The sequence below is a fragment of the Mycteria americana genome, chromosome 6 (assembly GCF_035582795.1).
Source record: "Mycteria americana isolate JAX WOST 10 ecotype Jacksonville Zoo and Gardens chromosome 6, USCA_MyAme_1.0, whole genome shotgun sequence".
Lineage (NCBI taxonomy): Eukaryota > Metazoa > Chordata > Aves > Ciconiiformes > Ciconiidae > Mycteria > Mycteria americana.
Genome location: NC_134370.1, coordinates 1967264 through 1980000, shown reverse-complemented (window position 1 = coordinate 1980000; position 12737 = coordinate 1967264). Strand labels below are relative to the sequence as shown.

General features: G+C 62.4%; 1 protein-coding gene across 13 annotated transcripts in view; it reads right to left on the bottom strand.

Annotated features, from left to right (window-relative positions):
* The window catches only part of EBF3 (EBF transcription factor 3), a 123540-nt gene extending 119979 nt beyond the window's left edge, over positions 1–3561 (bottom strand). For 3 of the 13 annotated variants that reach the window (XM_075504330.1, XM_075504325.1, XM_075504328.1), the window contains exons 1-4: positions 2741–3445; positions 2380–2536; positions 1926–1989; positions 1218–1273 (exon numbers count right to left, since the gene is read on the bottom strand). In XM_075504330.1, the coding sequence (XP_075360445.1) occupies positions 1218–1273; positions 1926–1989; positions 2380–2536; positions 2741–2874 (411 nt within the window). In that variant the 5' untranslated portion in view covers positions 2875–3445. Of the gene's footprint in view, positions 1–1217; positions 1274–1791; positions 1896–1925; positions 1990–2379; positions 2537–2740; positions 3447–3473 lie in introns of those variants that run through there. The other 10 variants (XM_075504321.1, XM_075504322.1, XM_075504323.1 and 7 more) reach the window with 7 other exon arrangements.
* Between the last annotated feature and the right edge of the window lie 9176 nt (positions 3562–12737).

Here is a 12737-nt window from a genome sequence, read left to right as displayed (position 1 = left end):
CTTTTCTCCGGGAGGAAGTCACACTCTTTTACTACTGCAGGCGTTTAGATCCAACCCCGGTTTAGCCAAGAGAAGCAGAAAGTTCTGCGGGGCGGGAGCGGGGCTGCGGGGAGCCGGCCGTGCCCGCCGCCTGCGCGGGGCCGCTCCGGGGCCGCTCCCGGCCCGGGGGAAGGGAAGGGCTCGCCCGGCCCTGGCTCGGGGACTGCAAAGTTAGCAAAAATAATACCTGTGGGCAGGCTCGCCTCGACCGGGGGTGGTAAAAACCGGCGGAGTGGTTTTAATTTCCATCTCTGGTATCTGATTTCCAGAACACTGTAAATTATTCCCCATTCGCACCTTCTTCCCCACCACTCCCCCCTCGCAAAAAAAAAAAAAAAAAAAAATCGTGAAATGTCTCTCTGGGAAAAATAATAAAAAAAAAATTTTAAAAGTTGATTAAATCCCAAGCTAGTAAGTAGCTTTCTGTCTTTAATTGCTGGGGTGCAACGCTGATAACACGTAGTTATCATCGGCAAAGTTGACCAAGACAGGTTAAATAATTTAATAAGGAACTGCTTGTAATTATGTTATTTACAAGGTGTGACAGAGGTTCGAGGAAGACACAGAAGCTGATCTCAGGGAAACGGGCGGGCTGGGGTGACCCCTGGAGCACGGAGTTTGAATTATGGAGATGGGGGGCTGAGAGGTGAGCGCGGACCAGAGGAGAACAAGATGACTTTTCACCTCAGCACATTTAACTTTTAAATCCAAATAAACGGCTCGCCTTCCTAGATCGCGGCGTTATAAAAGAAAAGGACTCCTCCCGGCCGGTTTCGGAGAGCCTAAGGCAGAGGGCTGCCCTTCCCTCGCCGGGGAAAAGGAGCGCCCAAAAAAGTTACAAGGGGGAAAAAGTGCGTTTCGAAAGGAATCTGGGCAACTCGCTGCGTTTTTTCCTTCCCTCTCTCCCTTGCTAAATGAATTATATCGAACATCTGGTCGCATGCCGCTGTACCGAATGCCACACACGCTATTCAACGCTGCCAACGCTCCCTCGGAACAGCAACCACACACCTTTTTCCCTTTTTAAAACAGCCCCCAGCAAGAGGTAGCCGAGTTACTCGCTCAGGTAAATTCAAAGGAGCTGCGCTCTCCCGGGCTCGTACCCCCGGCCCCCCCAAGCAAGGGCAAAATCCAAACTTGGCAACTTGCGTGCTCGGGAAAAGCGGGAGCTTCCTCACCTGTTTGGTCATGGAGTCGATGAGCCGCACGTAGAGGTCCTGCTCTGTCCGCACTCCTGGGGAAGCAGAGGCAGACCCCGTCAGGGCTTCGCCGCCACCCCCAACCCACCCACCCGAACCGCGAGGGCGGGCGGCGAGCGGCGCCGGGCCGGGCTCGCCACTCGCCCCGCGTGGCATCAGTCCCAAAGAAGAGAAAAAAGGGCCAGAAAGGGCCCGCCGAGGCCAGCCGTCGCCCCCTCCCCGGCCCGGCAGCCCCCCCCCCCCCCCCCGGCCAGGCGCGCTGCCCGACCCACGGCCACGCGTGCGGGGGACAGGCGCGGGGCCGGCGGTGGGTCGGCAGCCGCCGCGTCCCCCGCCGGCTCCTCCCGCCCCGGGGTGCCGGGCCCCGCTCGGCCTGTCCCGGGCAGTGCCCCCCCGCCGCCCCGGCAGCGCCCGAAAGCGGGAGAAGCGCCCGAAAAGCGAGGGGCTGCCGGCGCGGCCCTCCGGCCCCCCTTTACTTTCCGCTTCGAGCCCAGCCGGTTCATCATGTGAAGAACCATCGACTTATCGATCCCTGCTGGTTTGTTTTCCTTACACGCCACGGCCAGAGCCGTGTTTACACGCGTGCGATTTTCATCTCCGCATCCCGCTATCCAAAGGGCCTCGAAAAGGAAAGTAAGACTTCTCGGCGGCACCCGGACGCTCCGAAATGAGGCAACGACAACTTACCATTGCTATACAATAACTGAAGTTTATAATGAATTCCATTGTTAGTTTTTTCATTGTTTGGCTCCTGCAAGCAACGATAAATAATTATATTTAGCATGAAAAAAATATCCCCCTCCTCCTGCGGTACATTTTTCTTGTCCCTGCAGCGGCTCGGAATTACACAGTTTGCAGCAATTCAGCCCACTTTGTGGAGCGCTGATGATGTCATTATCTCGGCGCAAATATGTCATGTTTAGCCGTTTTCCCCGCGTTAAAATAACTCGGGGCCGCGGCGGGAAGTTTCTAAGCCCGGGGTCTATTCGGAGCGGCCGCAATAAGGGGGGACCCCGCACGTGGGCTGGGCGCCTCTGGAGTCCCCTTAGGGCTGCCTGGGTGGAAATCAGCTTCGAGCAAATAAATCACGCTTAAACGTTAAAAAAAAAAATAAAAAAAATAAGATAACGGGCAGACTTACTTTCTCTTTCTCCACAAAGTCCACAAAAGCTGTTCGCTCAATCTCCACTGGCTGCCCCTGCCTGTCGTACAGAGCTAAGACGAAGTGGAAAAAATTGGATTTTCTGAGATTGGAAGGCGGCTGTTTCTCGAAATGTGCCCGAGCCAGCCCCACGCCGCTGCGGGAGAAAACAAGACAAGGCGTGGGTGAGAGCGGCGGGAAGGGGCGCGCAGGCAGCGCGGCCGCGGGGGGATGCGGGGAGCGCGGAGCGGCGCGGAGCGGAGCGGAGCGGGGAGGCTGCGAGTGGTACGGGGCGGGCGGGGGGGGATTTACGGCCGGGATGGGGAAAGAAAACCGCCGGGAGAGGATTTGGCAGACGTACCTTTGGGCGGCCGTGTTAGCATCCACTACCCCAGCGGTGTGCATCCAGGAGCGGACGGGGTTCATCCCACTGCCCAGCGGCTCTTCTTTCATGGTCGTCCCGCCTCTTGGTATATTTTCCTGAATCCCAAACATTAAAACAAATTTGGGCAAAACCAGCTCCTAACCAAAAGGGGTTAAAACTGAGGGAAATGTCAGATACGGGGTGGGTCGGTTGTTGCTTGATTTTCTCTCTCTCTCTCTCTCCTTGGCGACTGGAATATAAGAGATGACTTTACTCCCTGTGATCAGTAGGAGAAAAGCCCAGTTCAAGTCTTGCTTCCTTCTTCAATCTGTCCTGTATTGGCACGACATAAACAATTTACTGAGTACTTCTGTGCAGCGAGTTGGATGGCGTTCCAGTTTGGTGGTTTAAAAAAAAAAAAAAAAAGGAAAAAAAAAAAGAAAAGAAAAAGTGTAACTGCAGCCGGCGACACGGCGAGCTTGCTTTTTTTTTTTTTTTTTTGGGGGGAGGGGGGTAAAAGAATAAATATTTTTGTTGTTGTTTGCAGACGCGCTCAACGTGGTGTCATCCTAGTAAAACCGCCTCGGAAAAAAAAAAAAAAGCTTCAGGACACTGCTGAATCGACCACTTTCTGGCAAGGCTCTCTCCTGCTCCAAAAGACAAATAAACGGGGGGGGAGAAAAAAAAAATAAAAAAAAAAAGAAAAAAAAAAAAAAAACACAAAACCCACCCTGATTACCGCGGAGGTGTTCCCGGGCACACGGGAGAACGGGGCGCGGGCCCGTGGCGTCTCACGGAATGGACGGAGGCGCGCAGAGCCCGGCCCTCCCTCCCCGAGGAGCGCGCCCTTCCCCGGGAGCCGGGCCCCCGCCACCGCGGGAGAGGTGTCGTCAGTGATGACGTAGGCGGGGGGCGGGCTCAGCGCCATATATGGAGCGTGGGGTTCAAGCGCTCGCCGCCGCGCTCCCGCCCGGCCACGGCCCCCCCAGCCCCCCGCCCCCCCCCCGGGGGGGGCAGGGGGGTGGGGGGGCCGTGGCCGGGCGGGAGCGCGGCGATGAGGTCCCAAATATCTTCCCGAAATTGCCTTCGAGGAACCACGAGTGACCCCCCCCCCCTCGTGGGCCGCAGGACGGGGTGACCCGCGTGGAGGGTCGTGGGGGTGGAGGGGGGGGCTTGGGGGTGGACAAAGGCGCGCAGCACCCCCCCGCGCCCGCGTCTCTGTGGACAGACAGACCGAGAAATCTCTACAGCCGAGGTCTTCCCGCACGCACACGTGTCTCTCCACAGCTATATGTCCGCCTTGTCCATGTATATATATATATCCGCCTCGAGTGATGAGCTTTTTCCGCCCGGTGTGGGTTAGGACTTCCTTCTTTTTAATTTATTTGTAATTTTTTTTTTTTTTTGGCGGGGGGGGTGGCTGGCCGAGGTGCGAGCGATAATGTTGTAATGACTGGGGCAACTGGAAGGGCGGTTTGGGCTAGGGGAGAGCCCCCGGTCCCTTCTCCGAGGGGCGAGGGAAGCTAAAGGCGTGTTAGCGAGCAATCTATTTTGCTGGTGTTGGGGGTTAATGACTATTGCCAAAGATAAGTGAATTATCAAAGCTGTTGCTCTCCCCGATCTCAAAATCCATTACATTGCTGGCCGTCTAATTAAATACGTAAGTATAATAAAATCATATTTTATGACTATTTGAGGGTAATGAGATTAGTCTTTAGAAGCGATCGCCACATATTAAAGATGCCACTGTCTATAGAATGTTAATAACCTTAAATCAAAGTGTATGGAAACTATTCGGGAGAAATTAAAAGGAAATTCCTGTGTTCCCAACCAGCCCGCAGCTTTCGAGGTCCGGTCGAGCAGATGAGAAACCCGCACGCTTGGGTCGCGCAGGGACGAGCGAACCAAAGGTCCCGAACGATGCGGTGCTGGGGCTGGCGGTGGCACTTGGTGGCACGGGGACATGGAGGGAGCCCGGGCGGGGGCTGGGGGCTGGCGTCCCCCCGCAGCCAGACCCGCCCTCCTCAAAATAAGCTGAAAATGCCCAAGAAGGCTGTAATTGGAACCTATTTCCTAAACCGCCCAGGACGGTGCCGAAGTTGGTTCTTCCCTCTGCTAACGAAAGCGTAACGCTTAAAATCATTTACAGTATCTTTAATTCAGATTACACGCGCCAAGGCGATTTAAATCTGATTACCAAATTAGAAGGTTTTAAAACAAATCCTTTTAAATCTGATACTGTTGACTAAGGAGGGGGAAAGAAAAAAAAAAAAAAAGTTCCATAAGCCCATCGCATAAGGTAACGATCCTGCCCCGGAAAGAAAGGGAGTTTTAAACCTTTTTGACAACAAATGCAGCTGCCCCGCTATTTTGGACGATATTAAGCGAAAATGAATGCAAATCTGTGTTCAGAAGCCATCTGGCCAGAAATGGGGGAATCAGCTGCTCCTCACAACAGGCTCTGAGGCTGAATCCATTTCAGCTCATTTTCTCCATCATCTGGTCCTGCACCCAAAGCGTGGCAAATACGCTCTTTATCATTCACCAACTTTATCTTTTTTTGTCACTCCGCGCCTGGCTGCGAGCTGCCGGCGGCCGGCAGCCCGCCCGGGATGCCGCCTGCCCGCTCCGCCCCGCGCCGCCCCGCACCGCCCCGCGCCGCTCCGCGCCTCTCCGCGCCGCTCCCGGGCCGGCACCCCGCGGGGCAGCCGCCCCCCGACCAGCTCGCCCCGGCCCGGCCCGGGAGGGGAGGCCGGCCCGGCGGCGGGAGCAGCGGCCCGGGCCGCCCCCCTGCTCCGGGCCCGCTGCCGGGGAGGCCGGCAGGGCCGGAGGGCGGCCCGGGCCGCGGCACCTTGCACCGAGACCGGCGGGGGAGCGGGGCCCCGGCCGCGGCCCGGCGCCGGGCGGGCAGGGGGTGTGCGCGGCTGCCGGGGGCGGCCCGAGCGCTCCCGGCTCCGCGGCCCTCCTCCTCCTCCTTCTCCTCCTCCTCCTCCTCCTCCTCCTCCTCCTCCTCCTCCTCCACCCCTCCTCCTCCTCCTCCTCCTCCTCCGGCGCGCCAAGTCTCCCTTTTGTGTGAATTTACGGGGTGAGGCTTCAGTGATCCCCCCGCAAATTTGCATTTAAATAGCGACATCAAGCGATTCGCGTGCCACACACCAGTGGGCTCCCAGATGTCACGGCGGAGCCGGTCAGATGGCCGCAGCCCAGCTGTCCCCCGGCCCAGCCCCGCTCCGCGGCCCCCGCGCCCCCGGCGCCCCATCCGCCGCGCCGGCACCGCCTGCCGCGGCCCGGGCGGGGAGACCTCCGCGGCCGCGGTAAATCACGCCTCGGGGCCCGTCCTCTGCCCCTCGCCCCGCATAATCACGCGTGATCACACGCCGTACGTGGGCCGCGCAGGTTCACACCGATAGCCTCGCTGCCACGGCCCTCGCGGGACTCCCCTAAACTTTATTATTTTATGTTTTTTTCTTATTTCCTCGGGACAATGCCCTCGGGACTATTATCTTAATCATTTCACTGGTGGTGGGTTGTTTTTTTTTTTTTCCTCCTCCCATTTCACATTTCACCTTTTAAAGCCCAGAAGTTTGAGCCCCTATTCACTTCACCGTGAATCCCGCGTCGCGGACCTGCGTGGGCCGGCGGCCGGGCTGCCCCGCTCCGCGCCCCCCGGGCCGGCTCCCACCGCAGAAACTTTCCCAGCGGAAAGTTCCGCCGGGAGAGGCGCGGGGCGGCCCCGGCCCTGCCCTCCGCCTGCTCCCCGCCGCCCTGGGGGGCTCGGCCGGGCCCCGCGCAAGCTCGCCAAGGTGCATATTTCAATTTTATTGTTCGAAGGCGCCTTCGCTCCTAACGTGCTCGGTTACAGTCGCTGTAATTTATGCCCGGTTTAACCGAAACAAATCTCCGCTAACTCTTGTTTCCTGCCTTGCAGAGGAGTGATAAATTTGTATTTTCGGGTATTTTCAGTAGAGCGGCGGATGCCCAGGTACGGCGGCTCGCCTGCCGGGGCGGGGGCTGGCCGCCGCCGGGTTCTCCGGGGCGTAAAGTCTCGGGGAGAGGCGCGGCGGAGGAGGTAGTTACGCGGGGGCGCAGCGCCGCGGGGGCCCGGCCCGGCCCTTGCGCGGGGCGCCGCGCAGCCTGCGCCCACGGCGGACCGGCGGCCCTGCAGAGGCCGAGCCGGGGCCCGGGGCCGGAGCGGAGCCGAGCCCCCGGCGAGGGCCGGGTGCTGCCGCCGGTGTTTCGGGGCGCGCCGCCCCCCTCCGCCACCAGCAAAGGCCCCCGAAGTTTGCGGGGGGCCGCCCCGCGCAGCGGCTTCGGAGCCCCGGGCCGCTCCGGCCCCGCTCGCCGGCCGCGGCCGCCGTCCGTCGGCCGCCTTGGGCTGCCTCCCACGCTTCAGTTCGACGCCCTGAGCGTCCCGGGCCCGGTGACAGCCGGGCGGACGCCGAACGGGGACCGCGCCGCGGTGCAGACACCCGCGTCCGCCGCCCGCCCTGCGAGCGCGGCCGGCGGCGGGGATGCGGCGGGAGCGGCGGCCGGCGGGGAGGCGGGCCGACCCGCTCCGCGCTCCGCGCAGGCCACGGCGGGGCAGGGCCCGGCTCCGCGGGGGCGGTGCAGGGCGCGGGGGGGGACCGTCCCTACGCCTGCCCGGGGCCGGGCCGCCCCGGGGCCCCTCGGCGGGCCGCGCGCGCTCCTCCCGCGCCTTTGCGCGGCCCTGCGCGCCCCGCGGGCAGGCTGCGCGGCGGAGGGGCGCGGCCGCCTGGGAGCAACGAAACCGCCCGTCGGTGCAGGGGCCTTTCCCCCAAACTGGCGCCGGGCCCTGCGCTCCTCCCGGCGCGCTTCCGCGGGCCGGCGCCCCAATATTGTTAAATCAAGAATTAGTTCTTCCAGAAAAAAAAAGGGGGGGGGGGGAAGAAAGGAAAAAAGGCTTCAACTTTCCCCGTGCCCGGATGCCGCCAGCCCCGGCAGCCGCGCGTCCGGCCGGAGCCTCGCCCCGGGAGGGAGAACGGCCCGCGGCTGCTGCGCGGCTGCCGGCTGCCCGACGGCGCGGCCCCGGCGCTGCCCGGCCCGGGGGGATGCTGCGGGGCCGCCGCCCACCGCCGGTTCCCCGCTCCCCGGGGCCGGGGGGGCCGCGGCTCCCCGCCAGCACGGAGCCGCGCAGGCGGCGGGCGGAGGGGAAGCCGCCCCCGCGGAGGGGCGCGGGACGGGCGCGGGCGCGCAGCCGGGGCCGCGGGGAGTTGGCGGCCGGACGGGTCCTGCCGTGCGGCGAGAACAATATAAACTGCCTCCAACTGAACAAACAAGGATCGATCAGATAATTTCAGATATTATAATTGGCTTTAATTAAACACACTTCGTTCTAATTAACTCTGAAATTTTAGCATGCTTTGGGACGTTGGTGTCTGATTTGATATTGTCAGTCCAGATGTCCTAATAAAATTCAATCCTCCACTCAAGACTTCAATATTCGCTAAGAACAAAATGCAAATTAAATGTAAAACCTAAAGTATCGCCAAAGGTATAATCAAGAAAGGTGTCTCAAAACTTCTCACTTTTTATTACGCAGTAGTTAGAAAATGCAGATTACATCCTAACAAGACCTCTCCTGAATAATATAAACCTTAACTCTTTCGTGCTCGGGGCTCGCTCTCCCCGACGCTCTGCCCTGGAGGCATCCGCTAACACCCCATGCCGGGGCCGGGGCCGGGGCCGGGGCTGGCGGGGCCGGGGCTGGGGCCGCACCGCCCGGGCGGGGAGAGCCGCGGCAGCCCCGCGCAACGGGGAGCTGGCCTCCGCCGCACCCGCGGAGCGAAACTTCCCGCTTTCACAAGTCACTCGGCTCCCCGAGGCGGAGAGCCACCGCTGCCCCAGCCCGGCACCGGGCTGCCCATCGCCCGCTCCGCCGCGGCGGAGGCTGCGGACAAACGCCGGGCACCGTGCGCCGGTACCGGGCACCGTGCGCTCTGCCAGCCGGGCAGGGCCCGGGTGCCCCGGGGGGGGACGGCGCCCGTCCCCTTGCCCCCCAGCCTGCCGCTGCCTCCCCGCTCCCCTGCCAGCCGGGGCGGTCATTTAAATCATCCGAGCCGGTCGGCGATGCGCGGGGCTGCAGCGGAGCCCCGCTCCCTGCAGCCGCCCGGACAGCCGGCCCCGGCGAGCGCCCCGGGGTGCTTTACCGGGTGCTTCCCCGGGGCGCTTCCCCGGGGGACCCCCGAGCCGCGGCTCCTCGTCAAGCCGCAACGCCGCTCCGCTTCCCCAGCGGGGTCAGCACCGGTAAAAAGGAGAGGTTATTCCCACATCAACCATTCCTGCGTTTTCCATACTACCGGAGGCGCTCCAGGCTGCCGGTAATTTAACTTTTTCGAAAGGCCACGGCGGGGCGATTTGCGTTTTCTTTCGGGTACCGAAGGCAGCGGGACCCGCCGGCGGCGGGGCTGCCCGGAGCGCGGCCGGGGGCCCCGCAGAGAGAAGCCCAGAGAGCGGGGAGCGGGACGGCCGCGCCTGCCCTCCCAGCCCGACCACGAGCGATCCGGCCCGCGGAACCCACGCCGCAAAGCCCGACCTCCCGGGCCGGGGCCCCCCGCGGGGTGCGGGGTGGCTGCGGGCCCGGCCGCCGCCTTCGCACCGCTCCGCGCTTCCCCGACACCCTCCCCCGCAAACTGCGCTCCCGCTTTCCGCGGACCGCGGGGAGGCGCGGAAGCCCGGCGGGCGGCTCGGGCTCGAATCTCCGGTGGATTTCCGAGCGCCCGGCACAGAATCGCGCCGCGGGTCGGGCAGACAACAAGTGCCGAGCCCGGCGCTCCCCTCGCCGCAGAGGAGGCGTCCGCGGCTCTAGCGTGGGGACGGTGTGCCATCTACAGGACACTGCGCGGGCGGCCGCGCACCGCGCCCGCCGGCCCCCGCCGCCGGCAGAGCCGCCGCGCCCGCTCCCCCCGGCCGTGGCGGCTGCGAAGCGTTGGCCGTTTGTCACCGCAACTTTGAAAACGTGGCATTAAAACTTTAGGGGTGATAAAGGCGACGGCGCTGCCCGCAGGTCTTAGGCGTTAGATTAAGCGATAGGAAATGTAAAGATAATGCAATTTGATTTGTTAGTCCAACTCCGCGATTTGAGAGTTGATGTCCCCGAAGACCAGGCTAGCTTTTCCCCTTTATTTATTTTTATTAAAACATCAATCTGCTCTGGAGCTGGGTGAACTCAGTTTCACCTAGAGAACATAAAATTCCCCATACCAGGGAAATAAGCACCTTTCATAAATCAACAGTATTCCTGACAGATCGATCAATTTTTGGTTGTTAATCCGAAAGGAGGAGTTTTAATTGCTTCCTGCCTTTTAGCCCGGGCACCTCGACGCGCCGGCCCCGGCAGCGCCCGGCTCTCCGCTTGTCTGCTCGGGCGGGGAAAAAGCCCCGGAGACTCGGCCGCGCCGCCCAGACCCCGCGCAGCGCCGCGCAGCGCTCCGCCCGGGCCCGCCGGCGCGCAGCACCCCCGCCGCGCTACCTGCGCGCGGTCCGGCGCCGCGCTCGCCGCCGCCAGGCAGCTGCGAGGCGGGACGCGTGTGGGCGCGCAGGGGCGCGCAGAGGCGCGCACGGAGGCGCGGTGCGGCGGCCCCCGCGCACGGCCCGTCCCAGGTAAGCGGCCGCGCCGCCACCCGCGCCGCCCCCGCTCGCCGCCGCCCGCTCGCGCCCCTTCCCCCCCGCGCAGCGGCGCGCAGCCAGGGACGCGGCGGGAGCGGGACCCGCGGACGCGGGCGCTTACCTGCGGCGGCCGACCGGGCCGGGGAGAGGATTTCCGAGGGAAAGCCCCACCCGCGCGGAGGGCCGCGTTCACCGAGCCGGGGAGCGGCGGCGGGCGGGCGTCTGCTCCGCGCTTTAATACAGCGCTTCCCGCCGCGGCCTCGCCGAGGCTCTCTGGGCACGGCGGTGCGCGGAGCGCAGCAGTGCGCAAGCGCCCCCCCGCGCTGCGCGGGCGGGAGGCGGGCGGGAGGCGCGGGGCGCCCGCGGGGGCGGAATCGGCGGCGCGGCCCCGGGGGGGCGGGCGCGCCCGCACCGCACCGCACCGCACCGCGCCCCACCGCGCCGCACCGCGCCTCACCGCGCCGCGCCCCGGCCCGGCCCGGCCCGGCCCGCCGCACCGCGGACCCCCCGCCCCCGCCCGCGGCCGCCCTGCGCCTCGGCCCGCCGGCCCCGCGGAGCCCGAGCCAGCGGGGAAGCGTCCCGCGGGCCCTTCGCCCCGGCCGCGGGGGCTGCGCGGCCGGCGGGGCCCGGCGCGGGGAGGCGGGAGGGAGGTGTCCGATGCTCGGGGGGAGACGCTTTGGGAACGGGACGGCCCGTCCTGCCGGGCTGCAGCCTCCGGTGGTGTTTCGCGTGTGAACTTACCGCTCCTAACTTTCGGCCACGCGCAGGGGAGCAATTGCTGGAGAGAGACGCTGGTCACAGCTTTTAAAACTATTTAAACGGATTTAATTTACCCACTCCAGCTCGCACCGATGCTTACAACTCGCACCCCTCCGTCACATCGGATGCGATGTTGGCAGGTGCGGTAGGTTTCGAGAACTTCTGAGCTACATGGGGTTTGAAACGCGCGTGGTTGCGCTGGCGATGCAGCCGACAAAGAATGCGACTGGCCAGAACCGTTTTATTTTGTTTATTTCTGCTCTTCTCCTCCCTCTCCCAGTTTCGTACAGGAACTCTTGCAGTATTGGTTAATCTTCGAGGAGGGGATAACTGCTGTGGTACTTAGCAAGCTCTCTGCTCCCGCGGATACGTTCTAGTGATCCGGCACCTTCATAAGTGATGTGCGGTTACGAGATGTGAAGGTATTTAGAACAAAAGTAGCAGTTTCCGAGTTGGGCAGGTTCCTGCAGTGAAGTGAAGCCACGGTTTAGGAATGGAGCTACATGTATAAAAACCAAGCCTATCAGTGTTGACCTTGGTTCTGAGTTCAAGTAATGTTCACCTTTAGGTTTGTTCTGACAGCCGCTACTCTCTGGTTTGGTTGGAATTCGTACGGAGCGATTGCTTTTCGCGGTCGGGAGAGGAGAGGGGCTGCAGGCGGCTGGGCAGGAGCCCGTCCCTGTCGGTTCGGAGGACGTTAGACCCGTGGCTGGGGTGGGCGCAGGGGTGGTGGCCGTGGCCAATGCCACCCCTCTCACCAGTGTCCGTTGCAGAGGTTTCAGCTCCTCCTGGGCAGGGGGACCTCACGGGGTTGTTTCTGCTGCATTCGCCCACGGGTGAGCTCGGCTGCTGCTTACACCGGCGTAAGCGCTGGGGAAACAGCCGTCCAGATGTGCCGGGGGTGTTTAAAGTTGGGTTTAGACCTAGAAAAGAGAAGACAGCTCTGGTCCTGCCTCCCAGTGTCCTGATGCGTCCCCGCTACAGGTACAGTCAGCGGAGGTGCTTCGGCTTAGCGTCTCGTGGAAGGTTTTTCATGCCTGGCCTGGGGCTTGGAGCGTGGACCTGAGATCTGGTGACCCAGCAGGAATCACCCGGCGGTGGCTGTAGGAAGCCCCACAGGGGGAACCGGAGGATCTGGGCGTTAATTGTTTTACAACAGACTGATTGCATGGGTTGGTAAGGTTCGGTTCATGGGGGTTAATTCAAGGGAAGTTTATGCATCTGATGCCTGGAAAACTGTGAAAAAGACACAATTTTTAAAAAGCGTTCCTGACTGGAACCGTCACAGAGCTCTCTGCAGGCTTTGTGAGCTCAGCATGGGTGAAATCGGGAGGCAGAGGTGGTCGCTCCAGGCCCGAGCCCTGCTGATTCTGCCCAACCCAACACCTCACCGTAAACCAAGAAACATTCTGCTGAAAAATAGCGGGGAATTTGCTTTCATTATACAGTAACTGCTTTTTGCATGGAGGCTGAGCTAGTCTTATTAAGATAGATAGGTGTTCGCAAAATATTTATAAAGCAGATTCCTCGACAGCCGTTCCCAAGGCAGGCAGTCCGTCCACGCAGGCGATGCGGGGCTGGCACGTGCTCTCCCTCAAACCTTCACCTT